The sequence below is a fragment of the Grus americana genome, chromosome 21 (assembly GCF_028858705.1).
Source record: "Grus americana isolate bGruAme1 chromosome 21, bGruAme1.mat, whole genome shotgun sequence".
Taxonomy (NCBI): Eukaryota; Metazoa; Chordata; class Aves; order Gruiformes; family Gruidae; genus Grus; species Grus americana.
The window spans coordinates 7214072-7240822 of NC_072872.1; the positions used below are offsets into that span (position 1 = coordinate 7214072).

General features: G+C 35.6%; 1 protein-coding gene across 4 annotated transcripts in view; it reads left to right on the forward strand.

The window, feature by feature from the left end:
* The window catches only part of PRKCZ (protein kinase C zeta), a 53298-nt gene that overhangs the window by 12349 nt on the left and 14198 nt on the right, over nt 1-26751 (forward strand). For 2 of the 4 annotated variants that reach the window (XM_054850020.1, XM_054850019.1), the window contains 6 exons: nt 1789-1878; nt 2286-2336; nt 21138-21223; nt 24162-24293; nt 25495-25576; nt 26283-26335. In XM_054850020.1, coding sequence (XP_054705995.1) covers nt 1789-1878; nt 2286-2336; nt 21138-21223; nt 24162-24293; nt 25495-25576; nt 26283-26335 — 494 coding nt within the window. Of the gene's footprint in view, nt 1-1788; nt 1879-2285; nt 2337-7291; nt 7516-21137; nt 21224-24161; nt 24294-25494; nt 25577-26282; nt 26336-26751 lie in introns of those variants that run through there. The other 2 variants (XM_054850022.1, XM_054850023.1) reach the window with 2 other exon arrangements.

The following is a 26751-nucleotide window of genomic DNA, read 5'->3' on the forward strand; positions in this document are numbered from 1 at the left end:
CCTTGCTTGTGGGATGGAGGGAGAGGCAGAAAAGGCCTTGATGCTGTGTAAGCATTACTGAGCAGTAACAAAAACATCCCTGTATTACCTACATGGTTTTCAGCATAAATCCAAAGCGTAACCCTGTAGTTGCTACTATGAAGAAAGTTAATGGTATCCCAGCCAAAACCAGAAGAGGGATTTTTTATTAAAAATTTTTAATGATGGGCTGTGCTGTCAAAAGAGTTTGGAGTCGACTGACCTAGAGGTTATGATGGGCTGCTAAAACAGTGCTTCTGTTTACCAGAGATGTATTCTTGTATTATTTTTGATTCAGATGTTTAAGTAAAAATGTCCTCACTTAAACTGACTGGATTTATACCTCGGAAAGGTCGTCTTCTGAAATACAGGTGTCACTAATGGGGTCTTGTGGCTTAGCTCCCAGTTCTCCCATGAAGCTTTTCCAGTGCTTTGTTTCTTTGGCACCAACAAATTCAGTTGTTTTTTTTATGGAACATCACCAATCTGTCATATCACTACTTCCAAATCATACAGGAGCGTGTTCTGTTAGCTGAGAATCTTTGAGCTGTCTTTCCTTCAGAGCTTCAGAGAAATGGAGTTCTTTATTTTCATTGCTTAAAAGCTAATATCCATACCACAGGTAGTTTTTAGTCTTCCTGTTTGTACTAGTTAATAATGGTTTTGGGGTACTCATATGACTGAATACTTGCATTCCTGCATATTTTCTGAATATAAAGCTAATGGTGTAGGTCACAGAGAAATGGTAATAAGGTGTGGCTAAGGCACTGTACTTGAGCCCAGGCCTTAGTGTCTGGTAATGGTTGTGTCTTCATTTATTTTATTCTTTTCCCTGTTAATTTCATCCAGAATTATATCTTGTAGTTTGGGGTGTGTGGGTTTTTCTGTTTTACTTATTTTAGTAGTTAGGCTCTTTAGAATATACTTTAAATTGCAGCTGGCATGTTGCCTGTTTGAGAACTTTTAAAAGCTCCGTCTGTTGAATCTGCTACTAAAGGATGTGGGTACAGAAGACACAGTCATAGAGACTAAGGCTTGATACATCTTTTTCTGAGAGAGGCTTGTTTGTGGCTAGGCAGGTTTTATGAATTTTTTTCTTCTGTTTTCTTTTCTTCTACTTCTAAGTTAAAAGAAGAAAACATGAACTTATTTTCCTCAAAACATATAAGCAAACCAAACCAGAAAATTTTGGAGACTTTTAGAGAGAAATTAATTCTATGTTAATTGTATCTCTACATCACTGTTGGCATATTTTTATTCCATCCATAATCTTAATCTGTGTCTTAGTTTTTTACACTTTGTAATCATAGATTGCTTTTCTATCAGTCTAGCAAAAGAGAATCAACTAGAATCTATGTGTACATTCATGACTTCTGATGGTTCTGCAGTCAGTGAAGTTAAGGTAGTAAGACAATGGGTCTTTAACAGTAAATTCATTTTGAATTGAACTTAAATTTTCAGGTTACTAGGAATTGATCATGTGGGTTTTTTTCTGTCATGTGTTAAAGATCTTTAAGCATATCTATTCACTTTGTATTTTGTTGTCTCCTTGCAAACCAATGTAGTCTATTTCTATCTACTTGGTTTTGATAAAATTGGAAGGAAAAAAATTTCTGTTGATATATATTGGCTTTGATCAAAATGCCAGTTTAATATCAAATGATTGAAAGAAAAGCAATCCTGGAGGCTGGTACATTTCTTACTGACTAATTGAAATTCTCCAGTTAATTCTTCAGTCATAAATTTGTGTACGTATTGCTTTTTTGTTAGGTGACCCATGTACTATCTCATCTCAGATGGAACTGGAAGAAGCCTTCCGTTTGTATTGTCAAAACAGAGATGAAGGGCTGATTATTCATGGCAAGTATTACACAGCTCGAGAGCCTATATGCATTTGTTGATAATCCTAGCAGCTTCTTAAATGTGAGATTGGAACAACTCCTTTGCCCATCAAATAACATTCTTTATCTAGCTGGTGCCCTATAGTTTGATGATGTAAGAAGGAAGGGTTCTTTTGGGGGTGGAGCCCAAAGCTGAAGCTGTACAGTAGGCTTTGAGGGGGCTTAAAGTTCTAAACTGCACAGATTTGTTAATGCTGTAGTCAAGTATAAGATCTTACCAGTACGGACCCAATTTGATTACGTTATTTCTCATGCAGAATTATTTAAAGGCTTCCAGAAACCATCTTTGTGTAAATATATTCAAGAATCAATGAAAAAGTATTACTGAGAATCTTTTAACTTAAAAATCTAATGTTTTTGTTTTAGTTTTCCCAAGTATTCCAGAGAAACCCGGCATGCCTTGTCCAGGAGAAGATAGTGAGTACTAAAATGTTATCAATTTTTAGCTTAATTTTTTCCGTCACATGGAAAAGGAATACGTTAAAAGATTTTCATAAGCTAGTGTTACGTACATGTATATTCTTTTGTGGTTTCTTAATAGAATGCAAAATGTTTGATATTATATCACCAGAGAAATTATATAAATCAACATTGTAGTACTGTTTTAATGTTTCTGAGGATTAATACTGGTTTCCAGTAGCTGATATGTTGGGAGGAAGACAGGTCAGGATTTTAGATGCATATTTGAATGTGGTCCTTTGCTTTTGTGGTTCTTTTGGTTTCTTAACTTGCAGGGAAAAGAAGTGATGTACTGAAGAAGAGGGAGATACAGCCTCTTTTATAAAAAGATTATTAATCTCATAAAAAACTCCTGTGAAAGGTAGATAAACCTCTAGAGGAAGAGTACAATTGGTATGGTTTACCTATATTTCAATAGCTTAAACTTTACAGGGATAAAAGGAGTAAATAGCTATATAGCCACTTTTCATTTGGAGGGATCTCATCAGTACATTAGTTTCTATCTTTGTAAATGTTAAAGAAAGGAATGTGAGTAATTGGGTAACAGAGTTACCGGATGATGCTTGGCTAGTCGCAGTAGTATGAGTAAAAGCTTACTGAAAGAATGAAGGACCTTTGCTCTTCTCTTTGGAAGATACAAGAGCAGATAAGATTAATTGTTGATAAAAGCAAATCATGCATACTAGCAGAAGACTTAGTTGATCAGGATCTACACTGACAGACTGGCTAAAAATGTGTATGCAGTGGTCAATAGTTATAACATTTTTAGAGAAATAATACTAATATACTAATAATTGTTCTATTGAGAACTCTTACTGAAATTTAGAAGATGGAGATGGATTAAATACCAAAATATTACAGCTTAAATATGATTTTTTTTACATTTAAACTACAGTAGATGAAAGGTTAAATGTAAAAAGCAGACAAGTTTTCATGTTGTGACTAGGTTATTGAAGTTGTCTTTTAGAAAGAAAAAAAGTAAATGTGAACACTGTCTGCTGTCCTTGTTCAGCCAATTAGAGAAAATAAGACTGTTTTCTACACTGATTAGAAGTATTAAATAAATCATTGTCCTTGAGACACTTCATTTTTTTCAGAAGGAAAAAGAAGATATCTATGTGGTCTTCTCAGTTTATTTTTAGGGTGAGCCAAGCAAGCATTTCTGTAGCTGTTTCCATTATACTATTTTCCGTATATCTGAGTTTTTTCATGCCTTGTTTAACGTTCTTGTTTGTACTTTCTTATATCTATCCAAATACTAGCTCAGTGGCTTTTTTACTAATTTTGCTCAAGTTTCAACAAGGAAATGGGCAACCAGTCCATCTTACTACATCACATAATGTACTTCTACTGTATGTGCAAGCAATAAAATTTATTTCAATACTTGTTTGTCCATGAGTTAAAAGTCAAGTGAGGACTGCGCAGTCGTATTTTACTGTATGTTGAAAATGTATAGGTTTTACTATGCTGTCGCTTTGCAGTTTAGCTTAACAGGTTGAAAATATCTCTGGGAAAATATTTTCATCCTCAAGTTCCATGATCATTCTGGAAAGAGTGGTCTTAGATCTGTAGGTTTAAATATGTTCTTGATGTGAATTGTATACAAGGAACACTGCTTTATTCTGGGACCTGAGTTACAGCAAGTGTTATGTCCTAAACTGAATCTCTTGCGTGGAAAGGTGTCAGGTTTGTGTTGGCAGGCAAAAATTAATTGAACCTCTGTATCTACAGAAAATATTGTTAGCAACAGTGAAAGTTTTGTTTTTCCCTGTATCTTGTTACTTTTCCCAAATCTTTTTTTGGTAATAATGTTTTGGGATGTTTGGGTAGTTCAATGTCTTGTGTGCCTTTGACTTTTGTGAGGATTACAGTAAAAGAGAAAGTGATGGATTTGGGGATTAGCTAGCCTCAGAATGCTTGTGATGTTCTACCAGGGCAGATTTTGATGCCAAAGGTAAATAAATATAAGTGTTAATACTCCATCATGTCTTCAGACTTTTTTCTGTGAAATAGCTGTCTTTCAATGAAGACAGAATGCTTGATTTTATTTAAATTTCTAACTTTGGGGTGCCTCCCCCCTTAATTCTGCAGCTAAGACTGTAATAACCAAGTCTGGCATCACTGCAGTGATGGAGGCTATTTCACAACATGCTGAAACCTATTTTGTTTTCTTTTTCTAACTCACTTCTAACTTGTTGGATGAAAATTGTAGAGTGTGAGCTCATGTGGGCACCCATGCCACTCTGCTTTCTCATATAAGAACTGACTCTAGCTCTGCTTCCATTCCGGTAGCTATTTAAAGAGGGAAGGAAGAAATACTTGTGTTGTACCAACCTAACCTGGTGCTAGTTCCAAATAGAATTATTTGCCCTTATTTGTGAAAACACAAAGTAATGTGGAATGCTGTCAAGAAAAGTAAACTAACTGGAGGAGAGAAAAGGATGTTGATTAAAGGGGTATCTGTGCAAATAATGTGGCATAATAAAGTTCACTGCAATTTAATGATCTCATTAAAAGTGTAGATACTTTAGTACAAAAGTTTTTTGTGTTAATTTGTTAGAAGGTTTAGTTATCTCAAGTCATGAGATGAACTACAGAAGCACATAGATTAGTGTGGCTCAGATGACCTGGTTATTCTGTCTGTAGGGTGTTTCTCCCTACATGATTTTACAGGTCATGTTGAATCATACTTCAATTGTTTAAAAAGCCTGGTTAATAGGAGGTCCTCAGTAAGTGATTTGTGGTCAGGTTTCTCATAATATAATGAATTAATTCAGTGCATATTGTCTCTTTGTATCTGTGGGGCCTGCATGGAAACCTGGTATTGTGGCCTAGTTGTAACTATTTTCAAATTGTTTTGCAACAGACCTATTAAATTGTATCGGTGCTAATTTAGCATAAACTAATGCATTCAGCATTATTGCTTGTTAGCTAATAGCATACAACAAACATCTTTATGCTTAGACTGTTTGGAAATGTTATTGATATTGGTGATACAGTTTTATTTAAAGGACTTTATTTTGATAGAACTAAAATATTGTCCTTTATTCAGAAAATATTCAGTATGTTTCAAATTATATTTTATGTGCCTTTATCACTGTAGTTACGTTCATAGGAAATCTTTAGAAAATGAGAATATACGCTTTTCTAGAGCATCATGTTTACGCTATATAGGAGCTTATGAGTTTGCCTCAAGTTATTTTCAGAGACAAACAGTTAAGTAGTTGCTGTGTCCAAAATGGGCTTCTACTTATATTAGTAATCTCTAAGTGTGGACTTCTAGTTTTTTACAGAACTGCAGACAGTTTGAAATAGAATTTTTAAACAAAACTATTGAATTGCTAAATATTTTAATTTGCGATATGTTGCTCAGACTTGTTTATATTATGTCATAGAGTGACTATTTCTAATAGTATGTGATCTTCTGAATCGCAAATATTTTGTGGTGAATTTCTGTAGAATTGTAGGTTTTTCTTTCCAGTTCCTTCAGAACAATAAAGCTTTGGAAGAAGAGTGCAGAAATACATACTGAACGTTTTGCATTATGTTGAAATCTAATAATATAGTTGCTAGCTGTCCTGGACCTTTGTGAAATTGATGTGGTTTTGAGATTGTACCAGCCAGCAAAGCTTGAAATAAATTAATCTAATCTATTAATGGAATAAACCATGTGACTAATAATTCTATTTGCATTCCTTAAGAAAAGTTCTTTTTGTGGTTGAAGAACCTATCTTCTTACATTGATGCGATGCTGTCTGCAGGATAGAATTTGCACAGTCTCCAGCATCTGAACTTGCATTGTCTCTGTATTCCTTTTGCTCCTGAATTTATTTATTTTTTTTGTGCCAGACCTAGCTGCCACTATAAATGTACGGCTGCTGTTGTAAATAATTTCCCAGCTCCTTTTACCTTCAGCAAGACAGTTAACCTATCCCCGCAGACAGGAATGGCAGCACTGTTGTGTGTGGGTGAGGTGGCAGGATTTCTAAAACATCTTGCATCTCTTCCCAGATACTGAATGTGACCTCTCATAGGTGTTTCTAGCATCTGCCGGACTGGAGCCTTGGATACTTTATCACAATGTTTCCTGATAAAGATGGCAGACTTTTAGGCCAGTCTTTCATATTTAAAAAGATTTTTACTTTTTTAGTAGATTAGCTATTCTTTTGAAATTGATATCAAACAAGGTTGTTTCTGAAATGTTTAGGTGTGTATTCCGTGCTTATAGGTGATAGCCTTCCTGATACTCTGATACAAAGCATCGTATCTGATTGGCAGTTTTATAACATAGTTATTATAGTCTCCGCTTATTTACACGGACAGATCTTGATCTGATTTATCACTCTTGGTGCTGCAGTGCATCGTATAACAAAGCATGTTCAGCTGAACAATTTCTATCGATTTGTAGGACTTCCCAAATGGAATTGCCGGTTTTATCAGAGAAATACTTGTTTTTGTGACATCAGCTCCTTGACATCCATGCCATGTTTTAGTTTGTGCCTCAGCTGCTAGCTACAGCCTCTCAAGGGAGCCAGTACCACCCGTGCCTGGATACATGAGGCAGAGATGTGAAAGGGAGAGACGGGGGTAACCAGTCTTCCATTAAATATTTGCTCTTAATGTTCGAGCTGATCCTGCGTATTGTCCTTGGTATCTAATGGTATTCAAACAGCGGCATCAGTGGAATAAAGGGAAAATGTTTCATTTCATACCTCCTACATTGTAAAGCGTAAAGAATTACATGCTGAAGAAGCTAAAGAATAAAACCCAGTGAGTAATGCATGCTTTTTCTATAGATTTTATGTATCATCATTGTGATTGCTGTTATGAATTGAGGCCATTGATGCAGTACGTGTGTACGTGTGGTGCAGTAGATAATAGAACTCAGCATTTTGGTTACGATACAGTTGCTTTGCCTGCCACCCTCCTTTGCAGCCATAGATTGTTACAAATGCAGAGATTCCTGCTGCCTCTTGTGCGTAGGGATGTGGCTGAGAGACCTCTCAGAAATGCTGATAAAATTGCATTGAAAGGACTCTTGGGGAATGTATTTTAGGAGGAAAAGAACAGAAGAGTGAGTGATGCTGCTGCTAATAAGGGAGATTAATGAAGGAAATGTATCCAAAAAACCCTGACGGTATGTGTTCAGGGCCTGTTTATTGCAAGATTGCTGATGTAAAGATTAATGATATAGAAGCGTCATTTTCTAAGGCCTTTTTGTAGAATTGTGTTTAGTGGATTGTCTTTGGATGTTTTATAATTGTGAAATACTTGTTTTGAATTAAGGTTTACTTAGTTTCTAATATTGTCAGTATAAACTGTGCTAGTACGCTACTGCATTTTTACATCTGAACAAATAGATGTGTGTATTTAATGTTAAAATTCATCTTGGATTTGGGTAGCTAGTGCTAACAAATTTTAGGGTTGTTTTGCTGTTGGCTTCATGAAATGTAAGAATGCAGACCAGGAAACCTTTAAATAATTTCATGAAATAGAACGTATTTTTAATGTATAATTACTTACGGCATTAGTATGACAGTAGACTAATGTTCTTATTATCTGATATTTCTGGCTGATTTTGCTGCCTTTTTTTTTAGTAATGATTACACTGTGTTGTGGATGTCTCTTATGCTCTTTGTTTATCTGCTCAGTATTTTAGCATTAGGTGTTTGGACTTCATTTTTCCCCAAGCCGTCTTTCTTGAAAATTTCATCATACGATTGAGTAAAGGTATCTTACTAACCTCATTATTGTTGTGAGCTATTTTATTTTAGGTATAGATATGTGATTTTGCTTTATGTTCTGCCTGATACTATAAAATAGCTCTAAAAGGCTTCTTGCTACAGTAGTGTGGCCTGTAAATATTTTTCTAGCTCATAAGGCAGGTTTTTCCCTTCATTTGTTACTGTATTGGCAGCAGTGATTAGGTTATTCAGAGCACGTGAACCAATTTCATCCCCCAATGAAGAAAGGAACTATTCTGACCATAGAGACTATTCTGAAGACGTAGATTGGATTGCACTGGATAATTAGGCAATTTTGAAACTGCTAGTAACCCTCTCCTGGTTTTTAGTAATTGAACTGACTGAGGGGGAAATGGTACTATTTTTAATGTAAGATATATTGTTGCTTAGGAATTGAAAATAGCTGTGTCATAGTTTCTCAAGAATACCTGAAATCTCTTCCTCTGTCGTCTTAACTGTGTACCACAATTTTTTCATACATGGCATATTTGAAAAATATACATACAGATTATGAGACAGTGTGAGTTACTGAAAACAGAATTATAGTTAAAAGCCTGTTCTGCTTAGAATCATTTAATGTTTTTAATTCTACAATAATGTCAACATTTTTCTTAGCTATGAAACATACAATGCAGACTAAAGAGCTAGGGTTTTTTAGCTAATGTTTGTATACCAATTCATAAACTATAAACTAAAAATACTGTGGAATAAGGAATACTTGAGCTAGTTTTTAAGGTGTCATAAAAAGCCTGTGTTCTTTTTTATTTATTCCTCCCTCTTCTTAGCTATTGCTCAGAATGTAGTATAATTGTGCAGGAAGGATGTCACCTGGTTTTAGAAAACTTATCTTGAATGTAATGTCTAGCTCCATCTGCCTGTATTACCTCTCATACTTCCAATCTGTATACTTCTCATAAGTTGGTAAATCCACTTTTGATATTCAGGCATTTGGAGTAACTAAATTGGCGAGAAGGTGATGAAGCTTTTTGTGTTGTTAGAATTAGTGGACATCTGTGAGCCTGTTAAACCATTGTTAGGCCTGTCTGTTTCAGTAGCTTGAAAGAGCTATTTAATGTGTAACCCCTTAAATGATGTGGTCGAGGTTAATTATATATTATTATACTTGGGATTCTGTGTAATAGTTTAAAATTAGTTGCTCTATGCAAATTATGTTTTTTAATGTTTAACTGAGCCACAGAGAAGGCAGTAGAGGCCTCCAGGGCAGATAAATGGGCTCTTAAACATTTATCTCTTGGATTTTGGAGTTGCTGTGTGAGAAAGCAGATTTTGTGATAGGAGACTTCAGGTGTTGCTGATTTGAAATGGAGAGCACTTCAGGAGTGAAGCCTTGTAAGGCTAAGTAGAGATAGCAGTTGGCCAGCCACTGAAGGCTTGCTGTCAGTACAAATCCAGATGGTAAATAAATCTGAAGTAAAACAGCAAAAAGCAGCTAACATCAGGCATGCTGAAAGGGTGGCTTTCAGAAGAGGCATGTGAGAGTCCTAATCATCACTGTCAGTGCAAGAGTTAAGTGTTGCACAGGCTGTGCAGTTCTGTCCTTAAACCACAGGGGGAAGGTAGTGACTTGGGTAGTAGAAAAATGAGAAGCTGAGATTCTCAGTACTGACTAGAAAGCACCTCACTTGTAATTCTGAAGTTCTATTACTAATTCTTGTGCATCTGTAAGTGCTTGTCTTTGAATTATTAGCTGGGGAAATATTTAAAAGGAAATCAGAAACTATTTGAAGGCAAAACTTCAAGATTTTAGAATGGTCCTCATTACTTCCACAATAACATGCTCATTATTATAATAGTAATGCTATTATATGATTCTTCCAATAATTTAGGTTATCATCTACTGCATTCTTCAGTAAAACAGGTACAGATGCCCTGTGACTGGCACAGGACTACCTGTTCTTTAGATTGTCAACTCATAAAAGCTATTCGTACCCATAAGGATTGCAAAGAAACGAAAACCTCTGGCAGGCAGTGATAAAATGGATGCATTAATTTCGAGGTGCAATCACTGTTTTTAACGATAGCACTACAAGCTATCTCAATGTTACTTTAAACTTGTTAGAAGGAATAGCTATCATAAAATGATTTTACACAGCAAATCTGATGCACAGATAATGAAAAGCACAGTAGAAATCAAAAGGGTTTCAGGTGGGAAGCAGTATGTAAACTTTGCAGATCTGGTATAATTATCTTCCTTTCTTCTGTGGGGTGAGTTGAAAGCCCCCTTCCAAAGGCTGAAAGGCAAATACAATCATTAATTTGAACGATTTAAGTGTACTTTCTTTAATGTGTTAAACACGATAGCTTTCCATTAACAGACCAGATGAAAGGACAGATATGTAAGACAGTATCACATGCAGGTCTTTTCCCATAAGGATGAGAAACTCTGGGAGGGAAAGTCGCTTTCTTGGGAAACAATAATTTTCTGCATCATAAAAGAATTAACTAAGCCAGAAGACTAACTCAGCTTGCTGTTAGAATTGGTGTATCATCATTTAATCCAGAATATAACAGGTATGATGAGTAACTCCTGAAACTATTCAGATTTTTTTATTTAGTTACTGTCACTAAATAATGGTAATAAATTTAGTGATACATATTCTTATGTTATACTTGTGAGATGTATAAATGCTATATCCATATATTATATGAGGAAGCTTAGAAGGAGTAAAAGTACAAATGGGAGAATTTCTCCCGATTGGTTTTATTTATTGAATGATAAAAACTGAGCACAACTCATAGTAAGAATCGACGTGTGCACTTCATTTCAGCTTGTTTTCCTCCTAATATGAAGCAGCATTAGGTTCTGTGAGGTACAGATGTGTCAAAACCATCAGACTGGAAAGCGATAGATCTGGAGAGTTAGTCCTGCTGCAAGGTAATAGTGTCTGTCCTTTGTCGTCCTGAGGTATTGCATACTTTTCTGGGTGTGATACGACTAATTAAATTGGAAAGAATTCAGAGAAATATGCTTGAGTCTAATTTCTGAGGAAAGATAAAATACACCTTTATGAAGTAATAGCTGAACTGAGTTTCTGTTATTCTGCTAATACTGGAATAATGCAAACTCTGGGAAGGGAAACGGAACTGGTTTAGAGCGGATCATAAGTTGAAGTAAAGTAACTGTGCTGTGAAGGAAAACAGCCTGACTCAGAAAATTTGTCCTAACACTGAGACTGTAAGAACCAAGTAATGGTTTCAAGGGTGTTGTGAAGGCCACCTTAATGAAAGCTTTATGAATTTGAAAGAAATGTTGAATCTATTTTGAATAGCTGGTGGGTTTTTTGAACAGTTCTGCATTTTCAGTGACGATGTGATCAAATAGGTGTTGATGCCTGTCCCTTGAGAGCAAATCAGGTAATTCGATATGCACTGGAAAAAACTTTAATAATGTCAATTTAATATAAATGGTAATAATCTAAAAAATAGGAACACTGTGCTTTTCATGGGAAGTAGGCATGAACAGCCCATGATAAATGCATTGCTTGAGTTGGGGGGTGGGGGCCGTTGGCTAATTTTAATTTCAATTTCATTCTAAGCATGGATTCTGGGAACTTTCTGTAGTTCTGTGATCATCATCTTTGTGTTCAATAGCAGTTCAAAATACAAATAAAATTTTAGAGGTAACAATGAAATAAGGGGAAAATCAGGTGTACGAGATGGGCCACAGCCGAATCTATGGAAAGGTTTCAGTGCAGGGAGAACAAGACTAGGACTTCAGCTTAGAAAGAAACAATTAATGTAAAATCATGTAAGGCACAGATTAAGTGAAATCAGTTAACAGTTTCCTACTGTTCAAGCGGGGCTCTTAGAAAACATTGAGAAGACTTCATTTTAGGAGATTTGCCAGTAGTTAGCTTTTTTGTTTTTCCTCTGACCTTTTCGATAGACATGTTATAACTTGCAATTTAAAATAAAAAAATGAGACTAGGCGAAAATTTGATCTGACCAAGTTTTAATTGATCACACTTCAACAAACTGGATTCAGTTCCTTCTGATTGCTGTCTAGCACAGTCACAAAAAGAACTGGAATTCTCACCCCCTTTCGACTACCGTAGATAGAAACCACGTGTACTCAAAGGATTAACTTTTTCTAGAAAGCGTGTGGTGTTAAGTCTAGATTAAAATTTCCCAGCAAGTCTTAAGTCATGCAGGCTACTCATAAAGTAGAACCAAATTCCTGCATGAAACTTCATTGGGTTGCTTCTCACTTCTTTGCCACCTTCAGTAATTCCAGATTGTGTAGAAGACAGAGGCTTTCTGTTACCAGGCTTTTATTTATAATAGAAAGTACTGCTTCATGTACGTACTAAGACATGGAAGTTTATTTAAAAAAAAAAAAGCCACAGTGGCCTGCAAAGTGGATGCAGATATAGACTAGAAAAGATGAATGTGTTCTGCTTCAGTAATCTGGGCTTTGTTGCATTAAGTGCATGCTAAATACAAATGATAGAGGTTTAGTTGAAGCTAGAAAATTTGTAAACATGAAAAATGAGCAATGTCTGGATAAAAATATATTTAAATAAAGGTGCCAGTTTATTAGTTCAGGTAAGTAGAATACTGCTCAGAGGTCCCTGTTACATAAATGGAGTTCAGTACTAAAGAAGTGCTTCATCTTGTGCTGAAGTTGTTCTGCTACACATTGCTTAAATATTCAGAACTTCATTTTGATCTACTTCAGTACTAAGGTAAATTAAAGAATTAAATCATTTAAATAAGCCAACAGAGTACTGAACCAGTATTTGATTAAAAATATTTTAATGCAGATCTTAATACATGTTAATAGAACATTAAATTCAGTTTTCATTGTAATAAATCCTTTAATGAAAGTAATTTTTTGGGGGGGAGAGTGTATGATGCAGCCATCAAAAGAAGCCTTTTGGACTTTTATTAACAATACAGTGCAAGCTTGGTTTTGTAGCGCATGTAACCATTGCAGCTCTGTAAACAGAGGAGCCATCTACACATCATGAAAGAGCGTAAAGTTTAAAATGGCATAGAAGGCCAAGTTAGAGAAGGGAAAAATTGGACTTTTTTTCTTTGCTAACCAAAAATGTTAATCACCTTCAAAAGTACAGATCCACCGCCAATTGTCTTCCATCCCTTTTCATAACATGCTCTTTCAAATTAGAGGAACAAGTACAGCGTAATTTTATCCTGTGTTCAGGACAGCCTTGCAAAATGTGTGTGTATATATATATAAGTAAGAGATGCTGAGAAGCATGTGCAATAGATTGTGATCACTGACGTAGAGATCCTCATGATCAGGACATCTTCACTTCTAGAAGAGCATCCAGGAACTGAATTTAGTGAGGATTTCTTGAGCAACACTTCGGCTACTTTGCTATGTTATTTTTAAGTACATCCAATAAATTTTACATAAAATCATTAAATTCTCATCCTGGATTGCAAAATTAGAATCTGTACAGAAAAGCCATGACCCTTGCATGGAAAAATGTGTTTGAGTTCTGAGTTATTTCTTCAATACGAATAAGCCTTGTGAAGTAATGAAGTGTCAACACTTTTCAGCAAACAACTGTCTTGACGCATGAATGCCAAATTTGTTTTCACTTAATTGACAAACATTTTTGCTTTAACTAGATAATATATGAGTAAACTCTGGGCTGTTAGTCACTGAGTCATATTCTTAACAGTAAAAAGAGAATTCAGATTCTGTGATTGACCTCACAGTTGGTGTTCTAGAATTCAGTATGGAAGTGGATCACACAGGCTTGCTACAATTTCTCTACCAGGTGATTGGGAGAATCCTACTCTTATCCTAGTTTAATCCCAGATTTATCCAACTTGGCAGCACTGCAAGGGTATTCAACTGTTCAACTTTTACATCCGCAGCAGTCTGTAATGCAAAGAAACAAATTGCTGAATGTGATGTAGATATGTTAAATTGTGCAGTCTCTTTTTGCCAAAGGTGATGCTCCGTTTTGCATGAGGCTGAGGTTATAATTGTCTCTTCCTGTGCATCACCCAGCTCGTATGCAAGCCAGATAGATGGCCATGGGACTTACTGCACTCAGCAGCCTAACCAAAGCAATTACTGTTCTTATACTTGATACTAAGGCAATCTGGAATGATTAAAAATGTGGGGTTTGCTATGTCTTATTATGAGATCTTTTTTTAAGTCTTTCATTTATTTTTTTGTTTGCCAGAAACATGCCAAGTTCTCATGCATTTGTTTGCCATGATTGTTGAGGGTTACATTTCCATTACAATTTTCGAGAAATAATTCTGTAAATTGTGTTTGCTCCTAAATGTTTAGATATCTCTTTTAAAGTATCGATTATTTTCTCTTGCTCAAGAGATATTAAGTCAAATCCTTGGATGTCTCCTGTTTGTTTGATAGCTAAAGTAACTATCTTGCTGGGTGTCTGTGAGGTCTGTCTGTGAGGCCTCATCCACGATATTTTTCGAATTGATTGGTCCCTCTGATGACAAGTAAAGGGAACTTCTAGGGACAAATTCCATATTGTCTAAATATTTTATTTCCTGTATTTCTGTGACTATAAGGTATTAATTTTTGATTGAAAGTGAAAGCCAGTATTTTTAAAAATAGGTTTTTATATCCCTTTGTTTCTTAATGTTCTCATTTTTTTGAATGCAATCAGTATTTTTAATGACAAGGCAATCCAGATTTTCTAATTGTTCTTCATATGAGCTTTTTAACTTAGAGACCAAGAAAGAGCGTAAGGCATTGACAGGTGTGATTGATCTAAAGGGGCATACAGCACCGGTGCAGCAGAGACTTTTTCAAAATGAGATGTTACTCTGTTTTTACTGGATGGCGTTGTCTTCGTAAATGCGACTTAGCACCTTGCAATGGCACGGAGCCATTTTAACAAAAGGATGTGAATGTGAGCGATGAAGAGATAACGCATGAGAAATCAGTGGTGTATGGAGGATAAGTTTTCTGCCTAGCAGTCCTGAAGCGGGAGTCAGTTGAGCCCCTTCTAAGTCAGTGGGGAATAGCATATTCAGTGTGCTAGCTGTCTTGCAATACATGCCGGGCAAATATTACTGTTCTGTGAGACACAGTTTTATTTCCTTGTTGCTTCTCTGCTGGTGCTGTATGTAGTGCACTTCCTTTGTCATTATTGTCTTAATTGTGCTTGGTTTTTTTTTTATAAATGTTGATCTGACTTTGTAGTTAATTTTAATGTTGGTTCCCTAGCTGCTGATCAGTTCTAAATTAAATAAACCAGAAAATGCTATCTTCTGACCATTTTAATAATGGCAAGAGGTGAAAGCACTTAATATCTACATATTGTTAAGGATGCTCTTCCTTTTCTAACTTCTGAAAAGGTATGGCAATTTTACATAGCAGCTTATTCATAATAGAAGGAAGGGCCAATTAACATACCATACAATGTACGTCTGTTACATGCTTCAGAAAGCAGTTTTGTTTCAGTTTAACTCTTTGGGACATATTAAGTGGCAGATACGTGAAACAACATACTGTCAAAGTTCTTTAGACTTTTATTTCCCAAAATTTGTTCTATCTTAATATGTAATTATTTTTATATGTTATCTTTTTATCTAATTCAGAGTCTATCTGAAATACCAATATCAATTTCCTACTTGTAATTCAGAAGTTGGTTTTGAAAGAATGCTCACTTGTCTGCTCAGCAAAACATTAAAAGAACAAAACAGAAACTGGGCATTCTCATACTGTCCAGCTGGCAGGGGATGTAATTGGCCTGTAAACAAGTTGCATTAATCTCTGAGAAGTGATTTGCAGCAATAGCAAATTATCTCTGTGCTTAGTATAGTAAAAGATTTCATTACAGTTTGATCACATAAAAGCAGACTTTGGAATTGCATTTATAAATCCAAATGCTGAGGAAATAATTTTATGTTGCCATTTTACTGCCATTCGTTGATGTAAACCACACTTTTCAGACAACTGATGAATTCTCTTGCATATTCTGGAATATAGAAACATTTCTAAAATTTCAGATGGAAAAATAATATTTCGGGCTTGGGGGCAGGTTGGGCCCATCTCTTAAATGGTTTCTTTTTTTCCAGTGCTAGGAAAGTATGTTGTCATTCGATTGTGCTGCCTTCTCTTTCCTCCCTATGTTACCAAGTGACACTTTCAAAGGCAAGGTTCCCATCCTTTCTGCGAAGTTCTGAGGAGGTCATTTTGAATTGGGGGAGTATCTTCTGTGGACGAGTTAATTTGGAATAAACACTGAACAATAGACGAGTTGCTCATCCATTTATATCCACAACTAATTTTTGTGTGTGTGTTTTAATTTTTTCTTTAAAAATTTTTTCTACATTTTTTTTAAAAGATGAAAAAACCTAACCATATGGAATATCTTTGAAAAAACAATATTAAATCTATTTACAAGGTTCATTGTGCGTTACTGTTAGTGATGTAGTTGCACAGCTTGACAACAGAGGGAAGAATTGCACAACAGCAACAGTCAGTTGTTTCACACTGCTTTTTATTTAGAGGCAGCTGGTTAATTTTGTTTCAGGCATTTAGTTTGAGTATTTTTATTTCCCTTGTAATCTTAACTTGAAAAACAGTCTTTTTTCCTCCAATTTTCCAATCTCGGAAGTAGATAATGTTCAGTACATTCATCGTAATTAGAATATATATGTGTTCCCCAATAAAGACTTATCCCTGTTAGCAGCTTAAAATATCATTTGAGTTTTCTTCTAAACTTGTTCACATACAAAACGAGTATTCAAAAATATCTGTTTGGTTGGTTTTTATTAGGCAAAGGCTTGTGTTTGGTATCCATCACCGAGGAAAGATTACTTTGTTGAATTAGGGGTATATGATATCTCCTCAGACTCCAAGCAGCTAACTCAAAGTCCTTAATGAGTTAACTGATAGGTACTGTAAAATAATTGAAAAAGTAGCTCTTTTCGTTAAATGCAGCAATTAAATAGTCATGCTTTTGTGAATCAATCATAGCTGTAAAAACTTGCTTTACTTCTTGATTATCAAGAATCACGGAATCCCTTACTTGTTTTATTCTCAAATGTTCTAGAAACAACGTACCAAACCACTTTGTTTCAGGTTCAGAACTATCTTTTTCCCATATGAAGTGTAGGGGTGCAGTGCGTGCTAAGATTAGAACTTTGGTCGCGCATCACACAGAACACTGACAACAAATTGTTTGCTTCTTATTTCAAGATACATACTTACTGCCATTTTAATAATCTGCCGTTATCCTTAAGTGAATTTTTAGGGAGGATGTCCTTTTTCATGAGTGCATTACTCATGCATAGAATACACATTTTAGTGCAGTTCTGTAGGTTGTTCCGCTGGCAATGTTCTTCCTAAGGCAGCCCAGGACACTGTTAGCCACCTTCACCATGAAGGAGCGTTGCTGGCACAAGTCCAACTCGGTGCCCAGCAGGACCCCCAGGTCCTTGTCTTCAAAGCTGCTTTCCAGCTGGGCAGCCCCTAGGATATACTGGTGCATGGGGTCATTCCTCCCTGGGGGCAAGACTTTGCACTTCCCTTTGAACTTCTGAGGTTCCTGCCTGCTCAATTCTCCAGGGGCTGAGGTGTCTCTGGCAGCGCAACCGTGTGATGTATCAGCCGCTCCTCCCAGGTTTGTATCGCCAGCGAACTTGGTGAGGGTGTGCTCTGCCCCTTCCGGATCATTAATGAGGATGTTGAACAGGACCGGAGCCAGTATGTCCCATGGGGGACGCTGATAGTCACTGGACTCCAGCTAGACTTTGTGCCACTGAATATGGATCCCAAAAATGAATACTATTATTGACAATACTAAGAATATACTATTGTCATAAAATTAACCTTATTGTGTAATCATAATAGAATTTTTGATACAAGGGTGTGTCTTACAATGATTGCTGGTTTATCTTTTTTTTTTTTACCTTGGCCCTTTATACAGGGAGTAGGAATTGATTTGCTTTAGACCCTACGCTGAATCAGTGGCAGTCATAGTGGTAAATTGTAGGGGTTCCTGCTTTTTAAAGCTGCGCTATATTAAGTTCAGTTTTTGTTAGACTGTTACCTCACAAGTATATGATATAAAATCCTGACTTTGATTTAATATTTATCTTTAATTAGGGAAGTGACTTGCTCCTTTATTTACAGACTTCTTCAGCACAAGCTGCTTGTTAACTTACCATTCACTTAATATTCCTCATGTCAGTGATAAGCTAATGTTCAGAACACAGATGTATTAGGTTGCCTCCATATGGTGCTTTGTCTAATGAATCAATTAGCTATTTTGGAAAAAATCCTTGTGAAGTTTTTTTTTTTTTGCTTGGTGAAGTCATCCTACAAATGGTGGAACAGTTTTTCGTTGATGTTTGTGTTTGAGCATGTTTTTAGGCAAAAACTTTACAATAGTTTTGCTAGGTTCTCATTTAAATTTTCTTTGCTCGTAGGAAAAGTAGGGGTGGGTTTGTTTGCTTTAGAGTTTATATTTGGCAGATTTTGAAGACCTGTATGATATGTCAAATAAACATATTGGGCGATACACCTCTATTCTAGTAACTGTATCTTTGCCACTTGTATGGCATATAATCTTTGAGCTCCTTTCAGAAGTTGGGTTTTTTCCCCAAATTGTTAACAATTCATTTAATAGTGCAATGTCTGTTTCAAAGCCTTGCAAAGGAAACGTTTGCAGGTGCACACAGAGTAACATATGAGTGTTTGCGGATTTGGTGCTGTAGATCTGCAGAGTCACAGAAACTTCAATACTTTACATGCCTTGATTTTTTGAAGGACGAAAATAGAGTATCTAAAATCATACCAAGTATTACAAACAATGTTCACACGTTGTATGTCAGTAGCCTAGGATTTTGGCTTGCTCAATATTAAGTTTAAATAATTTTTCAACAAAGAAACTATTTACTACTTGCGCTATCTTTTGACAATGAAAATGTTTGGGGGTTTTTATAAAACAAAAAACCAAACCCACACATCATCTTTGATAAGGTGTGGATATTTAAAACTTAATTGTTTGAAACTTGAAAGGTAGAAACATTAAAGGAGGAACTTTTTTGCATTAACTTCTGAGGATTATAAATTTACAGTTTGATACCTGTCAGAACGTAGCAATGTTTATCAATTAAGACTATCAAAAGTTTTATACTAAATGGTCTCTGCTCTATTATCTGGGGCATTTTAGTTGACATTACATATTTTTCTACATACAATATTGGTTATTATAGATTGTTTCACTTACATTAGACTGATTAAAGGACAGCTTTAACAGGGAATGTAATATTGGAGACTCAGTTCAAAACAAAACCCCCACCCAACACAACCCCCCTCCCCTGTTCAACTTCCTGATGGAGATTCTTATGGAGAAGTTGCAGCTTCTCTAAAAGAGAAAAATAAAGCTATATGATAGACCCCGTTAAGGTGACAGGCAGGAAGTGAGGCTCATTTTATATTGACCATATACAATTGCTTATTATGCAACTGAGTTGTTTTGGTTGGCAGGACCAGTGTACCTAGGTACCAAATACACCGTATATGTAGCCATCCACAAGGTAGCCTAAAAGTGTATATTTTACTGTTGTCTTCTCAGACGGAGTTATTTATACTTCCTATGCTGTTTAGTTCTCCGTTCCCTATGAAACTGCTGTACTTACTAATTTTTCTGTTCAAAGTAGACAAAATATATTTTGTACAAGCTGCCTTTGTGTTAAGTTGCATTGAACCAGTAAAAAAAATTGTTTTTAAAAAGGCATACATAAAACTTTGTATTGGAAAAATCTTACTCATCATGTTACTGGAGATAGCTTTAAAATTATGACATTGAAATAAGTTATTCTAGTCTTTCACATTTCTTTTTCAAGTAAGATGATAACACCCATAAAAACACTGTAAAATACTTCTCCTGGAAGTGTTTAAGGAGATGTGTCAGACTTGTCTCACTGTCTAAAATATGCTTGTTAACTTTAAATACTGCAGTAAACTTTGAGAACTCCTAAATTTGAATCTCTTAATATAGGTGTGATTAGAACTGATTATTCAACAATGAAAATCTTACCAAATCTGACCTTTTACCTTTTTTTTTTTTTTAGCCTCGTGATAGCAGGGGTATGTTGTCAGTTTTAACATCAGTGCTGAATTTTTTTTCTTAACTCACCCCCATCTTCTTTTCCCCCTATAGTCCCCATTTCTCCCAGTATCCACTGGTATTGCCTGCAGTGGAAAGCTCATGATCCTGGTTATGTGGCAGGGATTGGCTGTGTCACCGTTACAGCTGTGTGCAGCTCTAAATAGGAGTGGTGCTGCACGCTACATTTTTCAACACTTAGTATTAGATATTAAATTCTCTAATTAGCCAGTCACCCAAAAATTGCATATATATATGTGTGAAAAGTGACAACAGAAGTAATTTGGAGGAGATGCTAGGTACTGTCATGTATGGCCTCTTGGAAAGTCTGGCTTAAACAAATTAAGTGATTTCTTGTTCTTACGTTTAGAATATATTAGAAATAATGCCAGGCCTGCGCTTGAACTGTTTCCCTAACAGAAGAAATATTTTGGGTAATGTTTAAAGGCAAGATAAAAATGAGGTCAAATAATGTAACTATCAAGACTTGTAACATCTTTAATATTGCATATCTAAAGCAGTATTAGCACCAGACATCCTTTACATGTTACCATACGAAGGTGACATGGTGAGATCAGCATTGTAATTTTACCAGAGGAAGCTGTTTCTTTAAGAGTTATCTGTCCCTCTCACCTGAGCTTGAACAGCAAGCAGCTAAGAATCTGTAACAAGATTATCATCATGTGAGGAAAAAGAGACAGGGATAGAGAAAAGGGAGACAGTGGTGAAAGCACATCCTGCAGAAGCTGTCACTTACGGCTGCCTTTAAAAAAAAAAAATCAGCAGGGATTTTAGCTGTGCGTTGATATTTAGAAAAGCAAGATTGTTTTAAGTCACAACTTTCTTAACATAGTGTGTTTAGTATTGCTGTGCTACCATGCTGCTTCTTTACACCTTTTTAATTTCTTTCTTAGAATCAATCTACCGACGTGGAGCCAGAAGATGGAGGAAGCTGTACCGAGTGAATGGGCATTTGTTTCAAGCCAAACGTTTTAACAGAGTGAGTACTGTTGCATAAAATGTTGGATTTTGGTAATGTTCTGTGGTAATTGTTTTCTCAGTCTGTGCTTTTTCTGTATTTGAGTGTTGAAAAGAAAGGAAAAGCAAGATGCTTATTCATGTGACTTCTCAGTCTATGCAGTGTTATTCAGGTCATAACAATAAGAGAAACTCGACAGTCTTTGAATCTGGGGTGGAGTTGTTAATATATGATTGGTGGAAATTATTTATTTTCAAAGTCTTGAAAAAAAATGGTTTTGTGACTGTTATAACTGATGCAGACTTAGAGCAGCTTTTCTCCTCTCCAATCTTTATGTGATTTTGATTGCTTGTTAGCGTAATCTTTCACCTTCAGTACTTTTTCTTGTTCTTAAAGATTAGAGTTCTTGATGTTAGCTTTAACTGTTTTCAATCTGAAGTATTACATAATCTAATTAAGAAAAAGATATCGGGTTTACTGAGCTAAAATACAACTGCATTAAGAATCTGACTTAATCCACATAAGCAAGTGAATGTAGCTTTAAGGCTGAGACTCCTCCTTCACTTATCCCATTATGCCAAAGTATTGCAGCATATATATAATACACACTTGAGGGAGTTCCGTACAAAACTGAGTGCAGTGAGGTGAGTTAACTTTTTGATTAAGCAGTAACATTTTTTTAAATGAATTTTTTTTTTCTTCTAATGCTCCCCACCCCAAAACTGCATTAAAAGAAGGAAAAGCCCCTTAAAACTCAGTATCTTATCACTGGACATGTGAAAAATATAAGTCATCTATTTGAATTATAATGTGTTTGTATAATGTGGTGTACCAACTCAATTTTTTTAAATTATACTATGAAACATATCTCATACTTTATGTGCTCATTTGCTGCATAGTTAAAACATATTTCTTTAAAATGTTGTGAATTCATACCTGCCACATTAATCCATAATGTTATTAACATAGACAATGATGTTTTAATTGAAATTAGGCAAATAGTGAACATACACATAAAGATTTTGAAACCTTGTTAGCATGCCCATTTGTCAACAATCCTAAACAACATTACTTTGTTATAACTGTCTGTATACAAATGAAATCGTATAAAGCCAGAACACAAACCACATCCAACTGAAGTTAGTAATAAAGTTGACATGAACTATAAAACAAGACATTAAAATGTATAAATTAATAATAAATAATGGTTGTGTATGTATTACTGAATTAGATACCAGATTTTAATGTTGAGCGAATTTTTAAGCCTGGAGTGTCACCTTATGAATTCATTCAAAGTAACTTTTTAAAACTTTTTCAGATAATTCAGGTAAATGAACACATACCAGAATCTAACCTTTAATCTTGTTGAACATAATGTAAAGGCTAGCTCTTAGTTATTTCTGTGTTTGTGTGTGTTTTGGGGAGTTATGAGAGGGATACCTGTATTCCTGAAGGAATTTGGGACCTGCCTCTATATCCTCTTTTTTTTTTTTTCTTGCTTCCCTGAATCTGACTGAAGTAAATGAGATTATTTTCTTGTATGTCGTTTCCAGGGCCTAAGAGATTGTATTTAGTCTTAATATTACTGTTGCCAAACCTATACAAGAATACTGAAGGAAGTGTGATGGACCAGGAATTTTGAAAGAAGTGGCTATAGATGGAAAGGCTTCCTCTTTCATTACGCACTATGTTTTTTGTTTCGTGGACAATGTAGTTTGGTTTCTCCTTACTGAGGAGAACTGGCTGTTTAGATGAATGGGTTGTAGTTAAGTTTTGGTTTTTACAACTATCAAAGTATATGAGAAGGGCAATACAGAAAATATTTTTTTAGAATTATCCATTCTTTTATTATTATTATTATTTTTATTTTTTATTTTTTTTCTAATACTACTAGTAAGGATTTATAGTGGCTTAACGCATTTGGGCAGGACACCGTGTGTGATTCATTAGTCTGAGGATCTGCATAACCGCACTCTAACTGGCAGTTTGCTGGGAGGAACAGACTTTCACTGTTTTGTGGCTTTGGGACAGTTGCAGAGTTCTGTCTAAGCCTGAAATGGGGGATGAGTGCAGGACTTCATGTGCAGCTTGCAGAATGATAGGCAGATTCTTAGCCTGTCACAGTAGTTACTGGAGAAAATTTGCAGAGAGGGAATAATGAGTAAGTCGTCTTTTGGCTACCTGTGCACTGTGTGGAGGGGTGACTGAGACTAGGTGACTTCTGGGCATGTAAGACTGTCAGATTGCTATTTGGCACTTTGGGTGAGGAGGATAAAATGACCACAGCACACATACACTGGAAAAAATATTTAAAGACCCGCCCTGTTAAAGTCAGCAGTAGAATGTCTAGCTTCTTAATTTGTCCTCATTTTGATTTAATTTATTCAGATGCCATTTTGTTACGTGTGTAAAAAAGGCCATATTTTTTTTTATATTAAATAGTGCAACATACAGAGATTTTACATCAGCCTTGATAGGAGAGTTTTAATTACACAAAGTTTCTACTGATGTTCCATCACTGTTGAAGTGTATAGGTGCAGATATAGAACATTCTTCATACTTTAACTTGTCTTCTGTAACATTTTGTGCCAGTGTTCTCCAAAGCAGTGTGTTTGGGTGCTTTTTATGCATAATTGTGTCATATAAATTTCTGTCAATTTTGTTTGGGTAACCTCTGTCATAACCTGAAGTTCAAAATACACTTCTCTAAGAATTATTTGCTAATTTTAGGCTGTGATGTGTTCCATATGCTTAAAGGACTGCATTTAGCTGAATTCTAAGTATGAAGTGTAACCTTCAGTTATTAGGGAAACCCTGGATTCTAAAAGAATTATTATTAAACACCTATTAGAAGGTGACTAGGATGGGTTTTTGTAGGATGGATTTGTGCTGCTAGATAACTGCTCACCTACAGAAAGGAATTGATAATTGAATTAATAATGTGTGTTCTGGCTTTTAGAGAGCGTATTGTGGCCAGTGCAGTGAAAGGATATGGGGTCTCGGAAGGCAAGGCTACAAGTGTATCAACTGCAAATTGTTGGTCCATAAACGTTGTCATATACTTGTTCCACTGACCTGCAAAAGGCATATGGTAAGTTTGCATTCTGTATAATGCTAAGATGTTTCATTCTGTCCTGCCGTTGCTGTTTCTAGATGTGCGTCCAAAGTAATTAAATGCTGTCCGTGGTTCTAGATTTATAATACTTGGTGGTATTTGGTTTTCAGTTTCTGAAATATCTGTGGAGGACAGGACTTTGGATTGTGAGCAGTAGAGACAAAGTGAGAAAAGAAAACTTGTGATATGACTTAAGTGTGAGCAAGCTTGAGTTTGACTTCTCCAGTAGACCCATTGCATTTTAGATGAAGGGTTGTCATTGACAATCTTAGCACTTGTTCCTTTTAGCCTCTGGGAATGTTTTAAGAACTAAGGCATTGGCGTAGTTTTTGCACTACTGCTTGCAAAAAGGATTGTTGCTTTCATGTTCTTGCCATCTCAGTCTCTCTAGTACTGTTCTCATCTTCTCCATTCCCCACGTATATTCCAGTGGCAGCTCTAGTGTCTTTCCTAAATTTTAAACATTAATTTGTATCCCTGGATTTTAGTCCTTCCCCATACTCATTACAGACTGTAATCCATATCTCACTGGCTGTTGCATCATGTTGTCTCTAACTCAAAAACTCAAACTGCAGTGTTTCTTTATAGGTATTGCATATGACTTGCCTTGATATTACTTTGCCAGTTTATTTATGCGTGTTGCTCTACCTACTGGAATAGTCCTACATCTCTCATTATGAGTTGTGAATGAGACCAGCACCCAAATGTACTATAAAACTATTTGGTATTGTGATCTTTATCAATTTATGCAATACCTTTGGATAATAAGTAACAATTAATGTTTTTTAAACAGGAAAGGAATATGCCAGTGCTCTAAATTGAGTGTGTAGCATCATGCTGAAGTGTTTACTTTGTGGCAGTTCCATGTGAAACAGATTCAGAAGTCTTAGAGTTAAAGTTTGAACTTCGCAATAAAATACACTAATCTTACTTTTAGAAGACAGCTAAACACCTGTTGTAGAGAATGGTTGATGTAACATTTAGGCTTTTGATAGGCTGGTTTAATAATGCATTACAAAATGTTAATATTTGGAAATACTTTCTACAAAATCCAGTTTCCATTCTGGAAGATAGAAATATAAGATTCTCATTGTGTTGTAGTTATATGGCAAGACATACTTTAAAGGGGCTGCATAAACAGATGTTATTTTCCTGTATAACTTACGTGTTTTGCAAGGATTCGGTCATGCCTTCCCAGGAACCTCAGTTAGATGATAAAAATGATGAAGTTGACCTCCCTTCAGAAGAAACTGATGGAAGTGAGTACTTTCTTGTTAGTTGCAATTAATGTATTTCCCCATTTGGAGGCCTGATTTTCCTCTACCTGTTTGGGGTTTTTTAAAGTTTTACTTGGGAATAGCTCTAGTTTAGTCCCATGGACTAAATGCTCATTAGGGACTCAATTACAATAAATGTACTTCTGAAGCATGGTATCTGGTTTGGTTTCATCCTAAATGCATATGCTCTGAAACCATTCTAGAGTATGAAGTTAAGCACAGAGCAATTGGTAACAATAGATTTACTTTTTAAAACAAACAAAACCCCTTGCACTTCAGATCCAAACTATGATACCAATATAAGTGCACCCTCAGACTTCAGCTGTTTCTTAATTTTGTGCGATTTGGAGTCCTCTTCCTAGGTTAATGTTTTTGATAGTTTAACCTGTTTTAAGGGCCCATTTATCATACCTGCTCTTCAAAATTATTCTGGCCTTTCAGGTACTATCATGAGCTCAAGGGTTCATTGAGGGATTTCTTGCTGTCTCAGAGTTGGTTGTTTCTGCAGTGGCCTTAGGATCTGCTGTCAGGATTACAAGAATAAAGTGGAAAAATGTGATCAACTGTTCCATAGTATTTAAAGCAAACTGCTGACCCTAAGCTACTAAATCATTTTTCCATTTAACAGTTTTTATAATTATTTCTAATGAAGGTCTTAACTGCACTATTTGTTTGATTTCTTTTCCAGTTCCCTACATTCCTTCAAACCGGAAACATGACAACATTAAAGATGATTCTGAGGTAAGTTTTAAAAATATTTTTGTAATTCACATTTACACACTCTAAATCATACATCGTTTTATAAAACAGCTAATTATTTGCCCTGGTTTTTTCTGCTACCTTTTAAAAAAGCTGGGTTTTCTTTCTGAAAATTGATCATTTTTTTAAATAAGTTTGTTAGATTTTTCTGATTTCTTCTGTATACAGCTCTTATCCCAATCATGATGTGAGAGACTTTTTTCTTTGCTTTTTTTTTCCTCCTCTCCATTTGTGTTGGACCTACAGTCCGGGGTTTGACTTTGTTGGTCCTTGCAACAAATGGTGCCGTTGACATTTTGTCTTGTCTGCTGTCTGTAATGGATGTGCACCCTTTATCACCCTCAGGCTACCTCTACAGGCTATTATTATGAAAGTTGGTTCAGTCTGATAATACATTG